The sequence below is a fragment of the Neophocaena asiaeorientalis genome, unplaced genomic scaffold (assembly GCF_003031525.2).
Source record: "Neophocaena asiaeorientalis asiaeorientalis breed wild unplaced genomic scaffold, Neophocaena_asiaeorientalis_V1.1 scaffold477, whole genome shotgun sequence".
Classification (NCBI taxonomy): Eukaryota; Metazoa; Chordata; class Mammalia; order Artiodactyla; family Phocoenidae; genus Neophocaena; species Neophocaena asiaeorientalis.
Window position 1 is genome coordinate 1,071,595 of NW_020172630.1, and position 21,756 is coordinate 1,093,350.

Genomic DNA, 21,756 nt, shown 5'->3' on the forward strand with positions numbered 1-21,756 from the left:
AAAAAAAAAAAAAAAAAAAAAAAGGCTTTATACTTTATATATATATAAGGCTTTATACTTTGTGTACTGCCCATTTCACCACGAATAATTTTCTTAAGTTGAGATTTAATGAAAAATGTTTACTGCTATGTCAAGAATATTCTTAAGTGAAACTGGCTTTTTTGTTTTCCCCCTGCAAGTTCATGGCAGTGAGGAATACAGTGACTACTAGTTCAGTATTCCAGGGACGTCCTCACTCCCGCCCAGGGCTGCATAGAATACACTTTGAAGACAACACTTTGAGAACCACAGGCAGAGATAGAACCAAGAATACCAAAATTCACGTATCATCCTAGGTCCTGAAGGTCGTGTGGAGCTCCCTGTCAATGTCCTCTACATTGACACATGTGCCTTAGCCTTTTGGCATCCTCAGTTGTAGTTGCTGCCAAGATCTAGTTCCTAGCATATGGCTTCTTCTTAATACGCTATCCTCTCACCTTAATTTTTATTCCCATGTCTTGATCCATGAAACCCTATTATAGAATATTGAGTTAGGAGTTTAACAGACATTTCTACTTCCCCATTCCTCAACCCACCCCCTTTCTGTTGTATACTTCTTCATACTTACAAGTCTCTTCAATAAAGCAGTTATGGTTCACAAGGAAGATGTTCAGTGTAGAAGATGATATTCCATTTCCAAAGTTCATTCGAATTTTCAGTGATAATCTGTAAACTAGTGGTGTCCGATAGAACTTTTCACAGTAATGGAAATGTTCTGTATCTGCACTGCTGATGATGGTAGCTGCTAGCCATGTATGTCTAGGGCACTTGAAATGTAGCTAATGCAACTGAGGAACTTAATTTTTAATATTCATTTAAATAGCCATAGATGACTAGTAGCTACCATATTAGAGAGCACAAGTTTAGACCATTATGTGCACAGGACACACTAAGTTAATATAAAATTATGCTTCTGAGTCAAAAAATAGAAACTCTATAAAAAATAGAAACTCTAAAAACCAAAATCTGTATTATAAACTGCTGTGGCTCTTTCCTTTTGGAAAGTACTTCTTTAGGAGACGTCAGTTAAGAATTTTGAGGTTGGCTTTGTCCTTTTGCATAGCTGTAACATCATTTGACTTCTCACGAGATCCTGTACATTTCTGCTACTTGTAATTCAGCACTGTGGGTGAGGGCAAGGGATTAAGGAACAGTGAGAAGGAATCAGTGTGGAGCTCTGAGTCTGCAGAGATTTTAGTTCAAAAAACCTTGTTCCCTAAAGCTTTATTATCTACTTCTTACTTAAAAGGAAAACAAAAAACTCCCTTCTACTCCACAGTTACCGACCACATTGCTCTGCCAAAAAGAACGCTATAGCGAGGGCTCCGTAGGTGATGGCTAGTCCCATTATCAACAGGGCAGGTGAGGATTAAATGAAATAATGTGTGTCAGGCTCAGTTAGACACCCCCAAACTGCATCTGTATCCTAGAGGGAGAGGTGAGCCCAGAAACCGCATGCAGCCCCTCGGAATCTTGAGAACAGACAGGCCATCCAGCTCTGTCTCTAGGTCTAGCCATCCTGGGCAATTGATCAATTTCAGACTCTTCTGCGTCCCCTCCTCCCAGGTGTGCGTTTCACTGTTAGCCCCCTCCCTCATAAGTCCCCTTGGGGATCTTGGGTCCAGTGTAAATAAATGCCTCTACAACTTCATCCTCTTTCACAGCCTTTTTTCCTCTGCTGTCTATACATAAATTTGACTCTTTGGATTTCAAGGACACTACTTTTCTCTAGATTTCCTGATTTGTTCATGTTTTCACTAAAAAGTTATTAAGTAACCTTTACATCCCATGAGTCCATTAAAAAAGAGAAAAAAAGAAAATGGAGCAAAAGGGAAAAACTCCCCTCCCCCAAATTACGATAACTGAAGGCAGTGAAAGAGAATGGTCGTTAAGAATCCAGGGTGTGGAATCAGACAGCCTCGGTCCCAGTCTTGACACCAGTGCCTGCTAGCTTTGTGACCTTGAATAGCAATAGCACTCTTCCGTAAGGTGTGAGGTTTGAATGAGGTAATCTACATATGACCGTTACCACGGTTCCCAGTAGGTATCCAACATTTACTGAGATACCGAGTTGTGGGAGTGTTTTTACTGCTACTTCTGTTATTACTACCACTACATTTCCTTCCAACTACTATTACTGTTCTGTTACTACAGTTATCATCAGTATCTCTTTCTTAAGGACCTCCAATTTTTTTTATCAGGATAAATAAACAACTACAATATATGAATATAACTGCTTTAATGGAGACATGTGCAAAGGTATTGAAAGCTTAGACAAGGAAACATCTAAACCTAACGGGGTGAGTTAGACAGGCACCTGTGCCAGTCTTTTTTTCTGCCTCAACTTCTGCTACCCTAACTGGTGACAATGTGTATAATAGTTAAAAGGAACATGAGCTTTGGAATTGAATGTATAGGTTTGAATTCCAGCTCTGCTACTTTGTTATGAAATCTCTGGCAAATCACTCAACCTCCCTGAGCCTGTTTCTTCACTTGCAAAATGGGGGTAGTACCTATCTTGCGGGATTCTTTAAAGATTAAACGAGAACACTGCCTGTCTTTCAGTAAAGCTCAATAAATGTTGGGTTCTCCAGTTGAAACTCTCATAGTTTGAATCTCTTTCACCAGGAAGAGTTCAGTCCCTTCAAAGAATCACCCGCTTAGCTTAAGCCCACCAAGAATAATCTCTCCTTCTTAAAGCCAGTTGTGCCATAAAACACAACCTAATTGTAGGGGTGACTATCCCATCATATTCACAGGTCGTTCCTACGTTCAAAGAGAGCAAGTTGTGCAAGGGTGTGGATCACTGGGGGTCCTCTTAGAATCCTGCCTACCATCCTGTTCCATAAACTCCTAACCTTGGATCAGTCTGTGCAGCCACCCACATCCACTGCTCTTCTGCTGAGCACTGGTGAATAAGATCATACAGAGTGAAGTAAGTCAGAAAGAGAAAGGCAAATACCGTATGCTAACACATAATATATGGAATCCAAAAAAAAAAATGTCATGAAGAACCTAGGGGTAAGATAGGAATAAAGACACAGACCTACTAGAGAATGGACTTGAGGACATGGGGAAGGGGAAGGGGAAGCTGTGACAAAGTGAGAGAGTGGCACGGACATATATACACTACCAAGTGTAAAATAGATAGCTAGTGGGAAGCAGCCGCATAGCACAGGGAGATCAGCTCAGTACTTTGTGACCACCTAGAGGGGTGGGATAGGGAGGGTGGGAGGGAGACGCAAGAGGGAAGAGATATGGGGACATAAGTATACGTATAGCTGATTCACTTTGTTATACAGCAGAAACTAACACACCATTGTAAAGCAATCATACTCCAATAAAGATGTTAAAAAAATTAAAAATAAAATTTAAAAGAAGATTGTATGATTTGTTGCTACACAGATATATAATCTTGAACTTCAGTAGATCTTTCAGCAATGCTTTAGCATGACCTTCCGTAACATTTTATGTGTCCCCCAAAGCTATTCTATGTCTTATCACCAAGCCCCTGTTATAAGCTGCCCATCTCCCCACTACCCCCAAGAATTTGACCTTTTCTTAAACTTTCCAGAGTAAGGCTGTTAGTCACAGATTTGGATGAACTTATCCAAATATACCTTCTTTCATTTTCCTTTGTCTTAGTATTAAAGGAAAAGATTTTTCTTCTGTCCAAGGCTGATTCCAGCACCTGTGTCTGTGATTGGAAAGAACATTTTTTTTCTTCCAAAAACTTCTTTCATTATATACTACATTTTTAAACCTCTTCTTTTCCACTTTTTTCTGTTCTCTCTCCCTCTCATACTTTGAAAGCCTAACTTGTAGAAAGAGTGGATTATACTATACCCACTTAACTTCCTCACATCCCACTTCTTCTGTATCCACCTATGACACTATAATCCAGATTCTTCCCACACCACTTCCTGGACACTTCTCTGGAAAAGGTCACCAGTACCTAGAAATAATAGCAAAGGAAGAAAAACAAATTAACTGTCAACTTTAGGAGAAACAAAAAGAAAAATTCAGCAGCACAAAGTATTCATGTAGTCATAATACCTGTATTCACAACTGATTAATTAAAAATGGTATTATAACTGGAAATAGGGGTTTGAGAGTTATAAAAGAGCTAAATTTACAATAATAGGAAGTCAATTATTAATGTCTAAAATCAATCACAAAATATCAGTATAACCATATTCTGTAGAAATACATCATTAAATACCAAAAGAAAAGGCAGAAAGAGTTGACAGTGGTTTCTCTGAACAGAGCTTAGGGGTCAGGATAGATGAAACAAACACTTTTTGTTTATTTGTTTTGTTTTAACTGTGTGTATGCATTTGATTTTCTAAAAAATAGTTTTCTTTAAAGAAAAAGGGTACAATCCATAGCAGAGGGGAAATTTATCAGTCAGGTTGTCAGGGAACTGCAGTAAATAGTTGCTAGTTGGTGATTAATCCACATGTCATTTACAAATAGCAGTAAGTGTCCATTCCCACAGCAAAAATGGAATCTGACCTGCCAAAGAGCATTACTGTCTATGAGCTCGAGAAATGTTCTGGGAAGAGCGTAGACAAAATGAGAGCATATTAATATAGAGGCTGTTTATTCCCAGGTTTTAGTACCACAAAGGAGAATACATAGAAGGGTTGGAGGGAACCAGGAAACGTGCCCTTTCCACGTGAGCCCTTTGTCCTTTGTGGTATGGTGCGCTGAGCACCTTGGGCAAATAACCTAACATCTGAGCCTCAATCATTCCTGCAGCTGGAACATGAGAATAACCTTGTAAGGTTTTTGTGAGGATGGGAAATAATACATACATGTCATGTGTCTAAACAGTGCTTGGCACATACCTGTACTAAATATGATGAAAAACTAGATAGCATTAATATTCATGAGAAAATAGATAGCACTAATTATAACATTTGTATCATTCCCTATGATTGTGGGCTTTTACTGGCTTATTTCCCACAATGTCTCTCTCGATTTCCTTGATGTTTACAGTTAGTTTTTAAGCAGAATACTGGCCAGATGACTGGGCACACAGCTAATGATAACTCCTGTTGAAAAGGTATCACCAGATAGACTATTAGAAGCCCAAGTTGCAGCTGGAACAGTATGGGGTGGGCCAGGCAGGGTGAGGCACAGTGCAAGAACGGAACATTTCAACTGTGCCATGACTTACATGTCTCCAGTGTTGTTGCTGAATTTGCTCTCAGCCAGAATCCAGAATCCCATGGAAGGAATGGGATCAAGGGACCTTCAGCTGATGCTTTAGAATTCACATCAAGGGCCTTGTGTGATTGTTGCTCGGGACACAGCCAGAGGATATAATATTCTTGTATTTTTAATGTTTTTTAAAACTCCAACAATCAAAAGGTCATCATTTGTTGTAATGATGCTGTAATTAAGTTGTGGTGAGTGACAGCATTTGTAGATTGTATAACCGGAATCGATTCATAAAATGAACACAGTCCCAGCAGTTTATGTTAACATAATTAAATGGAAATGTAATTCTAACTGTTTGCTTATTAAACTGAAAATTACTGGGTTATGAGCACTTTTACATTTCTGTCAAAATTGGTGTAAGTCTAGGATTACGTGAAATATCCATTAAAATACAGCATATTTTAAGGCTCTGTGGCTGGTGGCATATACATTTCTTACAGCACATGCAGACTGACCATGTGAGAGCATGTGCTTTTAGTGAGTTTCCTGCTAACTCCTTTTCTCTTTCCTCTGCAGCCATTGGTTTAGCCCTGGGGCTAGGACAGAGCATGGCCAGGTAAGGAACATTCTAACCCAAAAGGAAGTTACTCAGTCTTTCAAATATTTAACTATCTCCCTTCAAGGTAGTAGATCAGTTTTATGAGAAAGGATAAAGTCCCAGGTTATTTTAAAAGGAGTTCATTGTGCCGCTGCTGATACATCACTGGTTTGTAGGACTTCACCACTCACATATGTTTTTCACAAAGTTAAGGTACCAAAATAGTACATACGCTTGAAAAAAATTGCTTTGTATTAAACAAGATCAGCCAGCAAGAGAATATTTTTATTTTTGAAGTTTAGAAGGTGATAATGGTTTCTTACAAGCGTATGTTATATTTCTAAGTGAGTTTTTTTTTAATTTTTTATTAGTTTCATGGCAGCACAATGATGAGTTGACTTAGCAAGAACTTGACATTCATTTTGGTTAACTTTACATGTAAAACAAGTAGTCTATCTTCTTTGTTGAATGTGTTAGTTCTCTCTCTGCAGCGTGATAAGGTAATTTAGGCCTTAAAATTTTGATAAGTTGTAAAGCATATATGTTTTAGGCTTTGCATCCTTGCTAAGCCCTTTTTTTTCATTATGGATTCTAAAAGTTATTTTTTAAGTGGGTCAATAGTATGATATCTAAGGAATACCTTTAAATATATGCGAATGAAAAGCCTCAAATCCACAGGGATCATTTCTTCTGAGGGGTAGGTAGGTAGGTCGGTAAAGAGGAGATTGTGCTTAGTAATGGTAATTGGTACCATTATTTTATGTATTGGTGATGTCTTATTTCTTAAGCTGGGCGGCAGGTCCAGAGCTGGTTGCACATACCATAGTTCCCTTTTCTTAAAACAGCAAAGTGCCAAATACTTCATTATAAGCTTTACTATATTTCTTAACACACATGAATCTAATTAAAGAAAAATATGTGAATTCAGTTTAATGATTTTTTGTAAACTTGGCCTTTTTCCATGAGAGCAATTTGCACCTTTAAATATATTTCTCACAATAATAGAATATATACCGTTATTTCTAAAGGTTTGGAAATAAACTAGGCTACGTTGCGTCCGCAGTGTGTGTGTTCAGAATGTAAAACTTAGACTTTCTGCTTTCCCAAATGGTTCACACCCTCTGTGTAAAATGATTACAGTAAGATTCTGCTTCCAGTAGTAAGTCGCATCAGGATACAGTTTATCCCCAAATACGATTTTGTAAAGATCATCTTCCACCTTCCAGAATTTGAGAAATACTAAAGTAATGTTATAAATCTGTGCTTTAGATTATAGTGTAACTGGCTGCTTCCAGCCAAACTTTTTTTCTGTAATTAAAAATTAACAAATAGCTAAGAACATATAGAGAAGAAAGTTGACCAATCTTTTTTTTTAATTTTTAAATATTTTAGACAGATTTTTGAGTCACCCTTTGGCTGAAACTCTGATATACCATTTCAGATTTTTATCTTGACTAGATAGGTTATTAGTTATTGAACACAGTTGATTCTTGTTATTTGTTAATAGCTGTGTTCCATGGGGTTGATAAGAATACCAATGAACGTAGCAAACACTGAAAAATCGCTCCCAGGAAAAATACAAGGTTATGTTCCTGAGAATCTCTGGTCACAACACTTTCATTAACTAATCAATACATATCCTTATTTGATGTGCGTTTCTGTTTAAAGACACCTTATTTAATACATATTATTGATTCATTAACACTGAACTCATGGCCAGCAGCACTATAACTTATTTCTGAAAGGAGCTTGTCTAATGCACATATTTTCTCTATAAAGCCCATCACAACCTTCGTGCACTGGGGAACACTAGACAGCAGTTCAGCACGATACTAGGAGGCTATTTTAAACAATGAAGATAAGAACAAGAAAAAAATGCAAAAAAACATAGCACTGAACGGACCTCGAAAAAGACCCTTGTTTCCAGTATGAAAGCTGAAACAAGAAGACAGACATCGCCTTGTCAGACCTCAGCTGAGAACATGTGCTACAGGGGACTCAAATTTCTGTCACTCTGTGCATGTCTGCCAATGACTGCTAAAGCACCAGAAGTATTGATTTTGGTGTTACAAATAAATTTTAGCAAATAGGTGAATTTGCAAGTACAGAATCCATGAATGACGAGTAACAGTTGCACATATACGTGTGTATACAAATACACATGCAAACTACTCATGTTTTGAGGGATAAAATTTTCTTATTCAACTTAGACCTAACTTTAGCACAGTAAACTATTGGCTAAACCTAGGTCCAAGGTAGGACCTAAATAAAATGCAAGACCATGAAAAAGTATAAAATCCTTCAATATATTGTTGAATGAATGACTATTAGCATGCATGAACACCTTTTATTTTTCCCATACCAACTTACCAACATAAAGAAATGATAATATTAACCCCACTTTTGAAATCCCACCCCTCACTGCTTTCCCCACCTATGATTCCCCTTTCTGTTCTTTAGTGCAAAGTCCCATTTCCATTTACATCATGCATACTCAACATTTCTTTATCACACACTCAGTAAATCACTGTTGTCCATCAGCCGTTATCTCTCAGGTACTCTTTATTTCTACAAAAAGAGGTATTTATATAGACAACATAGCTTTTCCTCTGAGGTGGGTAAAATCTGGGGCAGGAAAGCAGTAACTACAGGATGTTGGTAAATGTTTGAGAAAACCACAGAGAGGGCACCACAGAGGCCACAAAAGAGAAAAGTGAAAGGTGGCTCAGTAGTAGAAGTAAGGAGACAGAAGCAGCTGCAGGAAGCCTCATTTTGTGTGTGTGTCTTTTTTAATTCTGAGGATTTTCCTCCTTGAATATCTAATGGTGTGATATTTTTGACTGAGTTTACTAGTATCTTAAGGAGCCACAGGTCATTGTTTAGAGATTACTTAGTTCTCCTTTTAAGGTGAGGACCCTGTGAAAGGCCAAGTGTGGAGAGACTTGAAATTCTTCTGTAGACATTTGAGGAGTTACCTGAAAAGTGGCAGCTAATCAGAAACAGTCTTGAGCTTGAATGCCTTCTGAACATCAGGTGGTAAAGAAAGGATTGCCGTGGAATAAGAATTCTGCTCTTTGCTTTTTCCTCTTGTGCTAGGAACGTGACACGCACAAAATAATCTTTTTAAAATAGCATGAATAGCCACAGAAATTCTCAGCTCCCTTTCTGTCACAGGAGCAACCATGATGCACTTGGAACATTTCTCTTCCTGGTTTCATCCAGCAGATTTTAAAATGGCGTACCTTTTGTAAACCTCACATTGTACTAGGTTTTGTGTTTATGGATGTTCATGTCATTCTTATGTGAGTCATTTTTTAATATACATCTGCAGGTCACTCACTAATAAGGGAATTGTCTCTCCGTTTGGCCTAAGTCCAGCAATCTGAGAGTCAGAAGGTAAGAAGCACTTCGCACCATATTCAGAAGTTCTGTTATTAATCGGAGTTGATGGTGTTGAGTCAGAGCCCTGAAAACTGACCTCACTTGTGACACTGATAGGAATCCAAGGAAACAGGAAAAGTTAGCAGTAAGAGAAGTGAAGAATCTTTCAAAACCTGATGAGCTACTCTTGCTTATCAGAGCAGAGCTCCAGGACTCTTGTGTCTTTTATCATGAATTCCTGATCTGATGCTCCTCCTACCCCCTGCCACCCTTTTTTTTTGTTCGTTGGGGCAGAGCAGACACGTGTTGGGAAACTTTCAAATACAAATGTATGTTTTCTATTCAAATAACACTCTGGATTAATTTTTTCATTTTCGCCCCTTAAAAGATCTAGTTTCCCATATTAACCTGTTAAATTCATGACCCAGAGATCTGAGTCTGTATTTTTCTCTCTGAGCTTGATTTTAAATTTGCAAAGATACACCCGGACTTATAATTTTAATGATAAAATGAGATAATTTTGTGATGACTTTTTAATATAGATGCATTATATTAAATAATTCCAACATTTGTCTCTTTTTATATACAAAGCCCATCAAAACTATAAATTTGAGGAAGAAAAGAAATTCTCATGTGAATCTAATAGAAGGAGCTCTAGCCTTAGAGTTCACAGAAGTTGCTATCTCATTTTAGTTCATCCAGATGGTGGCCTCCCTGAGAACTAACCAGACCTAGTAGGTATAGCCTAATATTTATTTTGGTTATTATAGTTGCATTTTTAAAAAACTAAACTGTAGAATTCTTTTCTTATTTAAGAACGTATGTTTGGGATTTTTTGAGTTCTTTGTTTAAACTGTTTTAACACAAATATCAGGAATAGTGTTCACGTATCTGTCTTATCTAACAATTAGAAAAGTTAGTTAACTACTACTGTTAATTGAAGGTGGAGGTAGAGATTTTATCATGTCACCTCTAGCTATCTGTGTCACAAATGTTGGTTTGTATATGTTTTTTTACAAAGGCACTAGAATTAGAAATGCCAAAGTAATTAATTTTTTTTTCAGAAGCAAATTAGCTTTCATGGTACGAAGTGTTTCTACATTGAAACACTTTCAGATTAATGGACTTAAAGATAAATTGTTGCTATTTTCTATAAGTAGTAATAATTAGGTATGGCTTCATCTACATATCAGATACTATATCTCATTCCCTATTTCTTTATCTCATTCATTCATTCACTCATTCATTCAACAAATATTTATTGAACACTAAAAATGTTCCAGGCACTGTGCTGGACCTTGGAGATGCAGGCAGATTGAATAACTAAATCAAAGGGCCAAAGGTGAGCAAGAATATGGTACACGCTCCAAACTGAAAAGTTCAGAATGGCTGGGATTTATCATTTAGAAATAAGGAGCTTAGGGCTTCCCTGGTGGCGCGGTGGTTGAGAGTCCGCCTGCTGATGCGGGGGACACGGGTTCATGCCCCGGTCCGGGAAGATCCCACATGCCGCGGAGAGGCTAGGCCCATGAGCCATGGCCGCTGAGCCTGCGCGTCCGGAGCCTGTGCTCCGCAACAGGAGAGGCCACAACAGTGAGAGGCCCGTGTACCTCAAAAAAAAAAAAAAAGAAATAAGGAGCTTAGGTTGGGGGGTAGGAGGAAGCATAATAAATTATGAGTTTAGAAATATAATCAAATTATGAAGGGCCATGAGAGCCTTGTACAAGATTTGGGGGTTTATCTGAAGAGAATAATGTAATCAGATCTAGTTTTAGAATTATTGGCTGCAGTGTGGAGAATGGATTAAATGGGAGTGAGGCTGGAGGCAGAGAGGCCTTTGGAGAGGCTGTTGTAGGTGAGGGAAAATGATGGCCTGGACTGGGATGTTGGTAGTGGGGATGGAAAGAAGCAGATATTTAAGAGAAATACAAAGTAGTCTTATTTAGTTAAGACATTCCTGAAATAATGATCTAACAATGTTCTTTGTGATCTAATTAAGTTATTTTCCTTCTCAAGGATGGCCAAATATGGCTAGTAATTGACTCTAAATGATGTCATTAAATAGTTCAAAGCAGTTATGTCATTAGAAGTGACTGATATTGGTCAGACAATAACCACTGACAACCAGGCTCATTAATTATAATTGTAGCATTTGAACCATTTACTCAGCACTTTTTATACTCTGGTCATAGTGCTAAGCCTTTGACATGATTTATCTTATTTAACACTCACAACACCCTTACAGGTAGATATTATTGTTATCTCAATTTTCCAGGTGGAAACTGAGACTTAGAGACGTTACACAGCTTATAAATGGTAGACCTGTTTTTAAAACCTAGTGACTTGTTAGTTACTGGTATAGCTGGGATTCGAACCCAGATCTTTCCTGCACTATTACTCCTAAGATTTCTATTTTTATTAAGGTTAATTTCTAATATGCTGTACAATTTCTTATTAGCCCAGTCTTGCATATAATCACATTTCTGCATAAATAAGATAAGCTACAGTTTGAGAGTACACACAGCAAAAAGTATTGACTACTTGGGTTTTTTTCTTTCCAATTAGTTAGGCTAAAGCAAGTGTGAAGGGAAGTGTATGGTGAGGCATTTTGAGGAGGCAGTCAAATCTGTATTTTTTTTCTAATTATATATTTCCAAGCCAATAATTTCTTTGAAAAAGAATGTTTTAAATGTTTCTTTACATGTTAGGCCAGTAAATACAGAGAAAGTAAGATTAGATCTTTTATGTCATCGTAAGTGACAAAGCCTCGAAAAATTCGTAGCTGAATGCACTGGTAGAAGCATTGGTAAGAGAGGTTGCATTACTTTTACCAGGACCACTCCAGAGAACCAGAATTAGAAGTGAGTCCTAGACCTCCAGCTCTAGGCTGTGTATTAAGTGACTATAAGAGCAGTGTAAGCTGTCAGGCAAGCACTGGCAACTCTTAGCAACATTTTTATAAGTGTGTCAGTCAGTGGCATCTCTAGCAAAAGTAGTTGTCTTCGCTTTAAGGAAAACCAGTAAAAAAACCCAAAAAGATAAAAAAGTAATGCAAGTGAACAAATAGTGTCCCTCTGAATGAGAAGAATACTTTTCTACTTACAAAATAATATAATGGAAATATTTTTGTTTCTACAACTTTGTTTTAACACTTTGGACAGCATCAGCTTCTGAGAGATAACCGAGCTGAAAGAGGACACAAGAAAAACTGTTCTGTGAAAACAGCCAGCAGGTAAGCAATTTAAAATCACTTTTTACTCTGATCATTAAATCATGTGATTTTTTTTTTTTCCATACCAATACATGAATATGGTGAGTTATAGTTGGGATGCCTTTGGCTCTGAAGTGCCAGCTTAAAATATTTTATGTATTGTTTATTAGAATCTATTTCAGGATTACTAGTAATGAATAGAAAGATACCGTTCTATTTGTACTTTTTTAAGCTGATGAAAAATAGAGAGTACCTTTTTTTTAAACATCTTTATTGGAGTATCATTGCTTTACAATGGTATGTTAGTTTCTGCTGTATAACAAAGTGAATCAGCTATACATATACATACAGCCCCATATCCCCTCCCTCTCGTGTCTCCCTCCCGCCCTCCCTATCCCACCCCTCTAAGTGGACACAAAGCACTGAGCTGATCTCCCTTGTGCTATGTGGCTGCTTCCCACTAGCCCTCTATTTTACATTTGGTAGTGGATATATGTCCGTGCCACTCTCTCACTTCATCCCAGCTTACCCTTCCCCCTCCCTGTGTCCTCAAGTCCATTCTCTATATAAGAGTGCATTTTTAGAAGAAAAGAAAATCTCTGCCACCCATAACTAATGAATTTTAGATCAAGATTTAGAATAATTAGTTTATTTTTTAATTTTAAAAAAAGAGAATTAATCTTTTCCCCAAAACGTAGATGGTACTTAGGCTTTATGAGAGAGCAACATGTATATTTATCTCTAATAATATATAAATAAGTATATAGAAAATATACTCTTTTTTAAAAGTGCTTCTGTGTTCTTACTCATTTTATATTGCCGAGTCGATGTTATATTTTTTCTTTAATAAATAAAATTTGCCCCAGTTTATTGTTTTAGACAGCATATTTCCAAATTTTGCATGTGGTGTTTCTGAAGACCTCATTTTTACTTAGGTGAAAATGGCTATCAGAATATTAATCAGAACTACTGCCCTGTGATTTACACTTGCTCAATTTTTAACAAGATAACCGACCTCGGCAGCTGCCTTTGCATCTCCTGGCCTCCCGTAGTTAGTGTGCCGGCCACTGTGTTTAACACTCCCAAGCAAGCGATGTAGCTTCCAAGTACCATGCTGTACAGACTAACCCCAACTGAGAACCCACTAGGCATCTGCAGAAGCTAACATAAATCCTATCTAGCATGTCTAATTTAGACAATCAAAAATTGTCAAACATAATAAGTTGACCGTCAGTGATAGTCAACATAAAACTAATATAGTTACCCCTAAGGATGTCAGATCCTGAAATTATAAAGTATGGATTATATAAATTTTATACAGGTTATAAATAATTACAAATGGCACGTTTATAGAAATAAAATAAGCAGGCAACAGATCGCTATTAGAATTGTTCAAGCAGAACTGAATCAAAAGCATATAATTGTTAAAAATGAGAAGTGTGATTGTGAAATGGAGGTACAGCTAAAGAAGTAGGCCAGAATGCAGCATAAAAATACAAGGAGATGGAAAAATGAAAGAGTGGTTAAGAGACCCAGGAAAGATCTAAGATATATTTAAGCTTAGAGGCTTTGATGGAGGGTATAGAAAGGCTGAAAAAAACATGATGCTGAAGAGATGTTGGCTAAGGATTCCCTAAATGGGTGAAAGTTATAAATCTATAGATACAGGTACAGGAAGCACAGTGAATACCAACTAGAATAAAGAGAAAGAAATCCATACCTAGTAGTACACTGTAGTACACCAAAAACAAAGAGAAGATCTTAAAAGAATCCAGAGATAAAGGATGAATTACTACAAAGGAATGACAGCTGTACATCATCAGATTTCTGAGTACTGACAGTGAAACCAGAAAACAGTGGACAAGTCTTCAGAGTACTGGGTGAAAATACATTGTCAGCATAGAACTATGTGCCTAGAAAAACATCTTTCATATATGAAGATGAAGTAAAAACAGTTTAAGATTTTCAAAAACTAAGGAAGTTTACTACCAACAGACCTTTGCTAGAAGACTTTCTAAGGATGTATTTCAAGAAAAGGATCTCCCCAGGAAAGTCTAAGATGAAAAAATGAATACTAAGCCAATAAGCTGTTAAAGATTTCAGTAAGTTTAAACAACTATTGTTTAGATAAGTTGACAGTTATAATATGTAATTCATAGGACTTTTCAAAAGACAATCTAAGATAGTGGAAAATAACAGCATGTTAAATTTGGCAGTGTTGATTACAGTTCAAGTCCAATCTAAGGTCCTTGAATTGTTTGGGGTGTTTACTTCATTGGTCAGTTAAGAGATTGATACTTGATAAGACTGTATTAAGTATTCATGGTAAAATATCAAAAATAACTACTAAGTCAAAAGAAATAGAGTGTGTAAATTCCAAGCCAGTTGGCAGGCGTGGGGTTGAATGGAATAAATTACCTCAAAAAATCCATTTAAAAAGTCAATAAAGGGGGGAAAAAAGGCATAGACAAAATGGAACACAGAAAAAAAAAAAGTTAGATAATTGAGTCAAGTCCATGTATCAGTAATTACAATAAATATTTATGGATTAAATTTGTCAGTTCAAAGCAAAACTAAGCAGATTTAGTTTTTCTTTTAAAATCTAACTATATGTTCTTTATAAGAGACATACCTGAAATAATGTGACAAAGAAAGGTGGAAAACTAAAGGATGGAACAGCATATACCAGATATACTATAAAAGAGACTCTCATATCAGACAAACTGACTTAAGAACAAAAGCCTTAACAAGCTTAAGAAACACATAATTTAATGATAAAAGATTCAACTTACCAAAAAGTTAATAATTTTATTATTGTGTACATTCATTAAAATAGACTCAGAAAAATATATAAAGCAAATATTAATAGCAGTGAGTGGAGAAACTCACTAACCCGCTATCATGGTGCTCCCACTTCAATACAGCATTCATATTATTGATAGTTTAAGCCATCATAAAATTTGCATAACAGAAAAGTAACAAACTTAATGATATTATATAAACCTTTTCACCCAAACTATTAACAAAAACACATTCTTCTCAGAGACACATGTAATATTTACAAAAATTGACCACTTACCAGGCCAAAGCTACTATCAACAAATTTTAATGAATATGTATCATAAAGATCATATCCTTTAATTTGAATGTGATTAAGAGAAATCATTGACAAAAATAATTTTTTTTAAGTTTGGAGTTAAAAATACATTTTAAAATAACTCGTGTCCAAAAAATCGTAGTGATGATATCTAAACTTGTGAGTTGCAGTTAGATGGTAATTAAGAAAACTGTACTACTTGAAAGTTGTATATTAGAAATTTGGTCTCAGTTGCTGTTGCAGTCAAGATTCTGAACTATAAGATTACTGATTCTAAACTATAAGAAGACGGCTTCTCTCCTCCAGGGTCAACCCAGGAGGAATTTAGAAAGAGAAAATAAGCAGAAAACTACAAGAAGTCCCCAGTATTAAGGGAAGGGGTGTGCTATTTTGAACTTGTGCTTGTGAGATGGGGGCACACAGGTGTGCTTGTGTGCTTTGACCTGAAGCAAGAGGCAATTCAGCCTGGGTAAGGGAGAATGAGATGTGAGGAGAACCTTTGGAGTTCTTTTCTATACTAGCTTGTCACTGGCCATGGCCTTGGGACAAATGACATCTGCCCCTTACAGAAAGACTCAGATCTCTGGTCCAAGTGTTTTTAAGGATAAGGTCAGGGCAGCTCGCAGTGCTGTATTTGTGAGGAGCTGGGAAAGCTTGATGGGACTGGATGACAAATTATCTGGTCTTCACTCTGCCCCCTACAAACCACAGAGCTGGAGGATTACAGTTCTTTTCCTGAGAGTGAGGAAAGGGAGCGTTTTTCTGACAGAGGAGTTATTTTATAGAGAGGGGTGTGATGATTGTGGCTTTCTGGTGCCCAGGCCTCTATACTCTTAAGTCAGGTTCATTCACCTCCAATTGCTGAACTGCTTTGGGCAGACAGAGAAGACTGGCCTTTCCCCATAGCATTGCCTGGTAGAATCAGATAATAAGGCATTTGAGGAAAACAGCCTTTTCAAAAAATATATATATATCAATATATATAGGACTTCCATGGTGGTGTAGTGGTTAAGAATCCACCTACCAACGCAGGGGACACGGGTTCAATCCCTGGTCCGGGAAGATCCCACATGCCGCGGAGCGACTACCCATGTGCCACAACTACTGAAGCCCACACGCCTAGAGCCCGTGCTCCACAACAAGAGAAGCCACCGCAGTGAGAAGCCCGTGCACCGCGACGAAGAGTAGCGCCTGCTCGCCGCAACTAGAGAAAGCCTGTGTGCAGCAACGAAGACCCAACACGGCCATAAATAAATAATTTACTCTTAAAAATATATATATATTGGATTACAGACTCCAACAGAAGCAGAAATGTTAGAACAAACAAGTCAGAAGAATTTGATTAGCATAATAAGTATTAACTAAAAGAAGTACAGGACGGTAACAATATAAAGCAAGAAATAACAATACAACACATAATTAAGAACCAAATATTTAAGTCTTTTTCAATTTTTCTCAGCGGTGTTTTTTTCATTGTATAGGTCTTACACATATTTTATCAGATTTATCCCTAAGCATTTCACCATATTTTTTGGTGTATGAAAATGTTGCTGAGAGAAATTAAAGATCTGTGTAACTGGAGAGATATACCTCGTTCATGGATCAGGAGACTCAATATTCTTAAGATGTCAGTTCTCCCAAAATTTAGCTCCAGATTCAGTACAATCCAAACAAAAATCCCATGAGACTATTTTGTAGAAATTGACAAATAAATGCTAAAATTCATATGAAAATGCAAAGGACTTAAATAGCCAAACTTTAACACTACCTGATTTCAGGACTTAATTTCAAAGCTGTAGTAATCAGGAAAGTGTGGTATTGGTGCAAAGATAGAAAAATAGATGAAAGAAATATACCCACATATATACAGAGAATTGACTTTTGACAAAGTACAAAGGTACCTCAGTGGAAAAAAAAATAGTATTTTCAACAAATGGTAGTGGAACAACTGAATATCCATTTGCCAAAAAAAAAAAAAAAAAATTTAACTCATCTATACTTCATACCATACAGCAAAGTAATTTATAGTGACCGGAAGCAGATCAGCTGTTGCATTGGCATGGGATGAGGGCCAGGGAGGTACTGGAGGGAAGGATTACAAAGAGGCATTAAGAAACTGTTGGGGTGATGGGTATCTGCATTATCTTGATTATGGTGATGGTTTCACACGTGTATACATATGTGAAAACTTATGAAATTGTTCACTTTAAAAGTGGTGAGGGAATTCCCTGGCCGTCCAGTGGTTAGGACTCCGAGCTTTCACGGCAGGGGGCATGGGTTCAATCCCTGGTCGGGGAACTAAGATCCCACATGCCACGTGGTGCAACCAAAAAAAAAAAAAAAAAAGCGGTGCATTTTGCTTATGCCAACTACACCTCAATAAAGGTATAGGTATAGATATAGATTTTTTTTTTTTAAGTAAACTCTTAAGTGGCTTTCTGCTTCATTCCAAGTAAAAGCCAAGTCTTTATCTTGGCCAACAAGGCCATATGTATTCTAACCCTGCCCTTCTTTGTTTCCTCCTTGACCTCATCTTCTCCCACTTGAACTGTGTTATTCACCTACTCCAGGTACAGTGGTTTCTTTCCCGTTTCTCCAACATACCAACCCCACTTGTGTCTGAAGTCTGTGCTCAATGTAAGAAAGGCCCACTCTCCACCAGCTCTGCTTTTTGTGTCTTCCTTCTTGTCTCTATTACCCCTTACTCTCTATTACCTTTAAGCTTCATGAGGGCAAAATCTTTGCTTTACTCACTGGTGTATCCCCAGTACCAAAAACGATGCCTGATACATAGGAAATATTTGCTGCATAAAATATTTGTCAGACAAACTTGACATTGATTCTGTGGCAGTAGAGTGCACTGACTGAGTCCTTATCTTGGCCTCTGTGTCCAGCCTCTGCGGTTAGAGTGCCTGACTTCTGATCCCAGTTTCACCACTTACTAGCTGGGTGACCCTGAGCGAAATACATAACCTCTCTATCCCTCAGTTTACTTATCTGTGAAATAAAGAAAATTGTTGTACTTATCTAAGAACATTGTTATAAGGGATGTATGAGCTCATGCCTATAAAGCACTTAAAATGTAAGAGTTCTTACGGCAGCTGTTAGGAAAAGTCTGGTATTGTTAGTTCCATCTGTGTGCTTCCTAAGCACTTGTTAAGTTTTATTTTTTGTCCTGTTTTTCTTGTACATAATTTAGAATGTCAAATCATTCTATAAGGCATAACAAAGTACAGCAGACACCAGCCTTGTTTTTCCTCATTCTCTAATTTCACACTCCAAAAACATCCACTTTCAACTCTTAGGTATTTCTTCCAGTATTGACCTAAATTACATGCTTATATTACTATTTCTTGAAGCTTTTAGTTTAGTATTACCTATTGACTTCCTGCTGTGTGCCCTGCCCACACACACACACACACACACACACACACACACACACCATAACTGCTTTTCTTCCCCTCTTTCTTCCTAATGGTTATATCAGAATATTCAGACCAAGTAAATATTTATTGTGTGCATTACTATGATCATATATGTAGATATTAGGTATAGATGTATAACTTTTGTGTTGTTGTTGTAGAGATAATTGTCTTGTTTTTCATTTGCTTTGTTTTCTATGCGCCTAGCCCAGTTCATCAGCCACCTCTACACAGAAGTGTAACTCCCCTCAATTCTCTGTCCTGGTGGCATCCTTCTTGGAGCCCTCCATTTTTCAGGTCTATTCTGGACTGTTTGCTGTCTGGACCAGCTGCACCTCTGCTGTCCTAGGACCTCTCTTCACTTCTCATCCTGAGGGTTTCCTCGTCTCTCTCCTATGTGGAATTTCCTTTTCCCTGGATCCCATGCCATTATTTTCCTGAGCTTTCTGAGAAAGAGAACAGGTGTGGTTACATTTGTGAGACTCTGCATCTCTGAAAATGTCTTTATTCTAGTCTCACATTGACTGATTTAGCTGGGAATTGAATTCTATTTTGGAAACCATTTTGCCTCAGGATTTTGAAGACATTTCTCCAGTAATTTCCAGTGGTTGCCATTTCCTCTGTTCTCCTATTATTTGGATGTTGGAGCACCCTCAAATGATCCTCCAGTTTTTTTTTTTTAACTTCTCTATATTGTTGTCCTCAAAGATCTCTGGGCAGTTTTATTAATGGTTCCGTCCCAAATGTTTTGTGGATTTAAAAAATTCTCTACTACATCGCATTTTCAAGAGCTCACCTTGTTTCTTTGAACATTCCTTTTCTACATACTCTTTGTCCTGTTTGGTGGATGTGGTGTATTTTCTTGTCTCTCTGAGGGTATCAGTTGTGTTAGGCATGAGGCAACCTGTAAAGGTGAAATAAACACAAGGAAAGACTCAAGCTTAAATTTCGTTACAATATTGAGTGCAGGATGAAAATTCTTCATCTTCATTTGTGTGCATTTTTCTGTGTTCCTCCCTTGAAGCCATTTTTCTTCCTTAGTGTTTTTAATATTGGCTTGACTTTCCTTACCCCTTTTGGATGAGTGACTGCACTTCCCTTTTTCAACTTGTAGAAAAATATAAAGGTTAGAGAAGAGAACTGTAATTCATTGAATCAATCAATTTTAGGACCATTTACTCCCCAAATATACCAGGCAGATAAGAAAAGATAAGTGTACAAGTGCTCTGCTGTTAATGACTCAAAGCTGAGATTTTGAAGTGCATGAGTACGGCACAGTCTTAAGGCGGGCATTCCTCACCGAAGCTCTGAATGAATAAAGGGCACTGCAGTTATGGCTTTAACCTCTTGAATGTAGTACTTCTTACCCTCGGCTCCCTGGGGGAATTTTCAAGATCTTCGTAGAAGGGTTTTAGGGACGTATTTACCAATGCCACTGACTGTAGTGCAGTTTGACAGTTTTCTGGGTGTCCGATTTATGGCATTTCTCCTTTTTTGCCACATCTACTTTAATGTTCACCTAGGCTCTTTAAATCAATGATGGGTGCAGGAGAATTGTCTCTTTTCCGACTCTTAGACTGATTTATGTCTAACGGTACCAAGGAGGTAACAACCTGAAGTTCTCCTTTAAACACATAACCCACTTTAATAATTTCAGTCAACTCCCTCAGGAAGTTCCCATCAGTAACAGACTTTGTTTTTCAAGGTTTCCTATACTTCCGCCTCCTGAAAGGGCATCGTTCCTTTGGATTTCCTACCGTGCTTCTCATTCTGCAAACATCTCCTCCCAAGCTTCGTTCGCCATCAACAGTGCTCGTTGTCACATGCCATTCCATCATATGCAGATAGTTATTCCTGAAATATTAGTGCGTTGTATTTGTTCATATGTTTATTCTAAACATAATTAACATTCTCATACTTTTATGATATGATACTTCATGGGTCCTATAATCAAACTTTTGACTGATTCAAAAAGGTAAAAAAAGGTAAAAAAGAAAGCCTTAAAAAAAAGGTAAAAAAATGATAGGTATAATGTAAGCTAATTTAAACAAATACTGATTATTAACAAAGGTATAATTTGATCTAATTGGTTCTAGTGATACTGGTCTTATACATCTTTCTTTTGGTTTGTTGCTTCATTTTTATTCTCGGTGGGGAGCCCATATCATAGACTAGGTATGTCAGACATTGAGTGGTGTGAACATTTTTCATCAAGACACTATCCTCACATATTCATTTGACGTGTTCTCCCAAGATTTTACATTGCGGTGGTGCTTGAAGTTACATGTTTCCTGTCTTACATTCCTGTGTTGTTTATATCTTATTGGTTATTCCCATATGATAATTCTTTTTGATTAGTCTGCAGGGTTTTATTTTCCAATCATTATTCCATTTCTTCAGTGTTCTCTATCCATTTTCCTATTATGAAGTTTCATCTTAGTTTTACTGTGTACTATCTCTCCCCTAATATGTAATGCATGTCTAGAGTTTGTTCATGCCATTCTCTCATTTTTACATACTTTAAACCTTTGAAAGCATAAATAAACTCAGGAAAACACAAAGGTCTTTCAATGTATAAATGCATGAAAGCATGTACATTTTTTTATTTTTAAAAACCACTACGTATTACCTGTCACTGTCAATATTTAATAATTAACAGGCACGGTTTTTGAGTGATTGTTGCATGCAATAGATTATTAGCCAAAGTGGAACATACATACACACACACACACACACACACACACACACACACACACACAGCTAAACATCGAGACGATGCACCTAAGTGTTTTATAGAAATACTAGTGACATCTAGAGTTATTCTTTAACCTGTATCTTTCTC

The 21,756-nt window shown here is 37.2% G+C and overlaps 1 protein-coding gene across 3 annotated transcripts in view; it reads left to right on the forward strand.

Annotated features, from left to right (window-relative positions):
• Nucleotides 1-21,756, forward strand: part of GPATCH2 (G-patch domain containing 2) — a 169,374-nt gene that overhangs the window by 107,792 nt on the left and 39,826 nt on the right. For 2 of the 3 annotated variants that reach the window (XM_024739203.1, XM_024739205.1), the window contains exons 7-8: nt 5,782-5,821; nt 12,346-12,416. The exons of the other annotated variant lie outside the window; for it this stretch is intronic. In XM_024739203.1, coding sequence (XP_024594971.1) covers nt 5,782-5,821; nt 12,346-12,416 — 111 coding nt within the window. The remainder of the gene's footprint in view (nt 1-5,781; nt 5,822-12,345; nt 12,417-21,756) is intronic. 3 annotated transcript variants of the gene reach the window in all.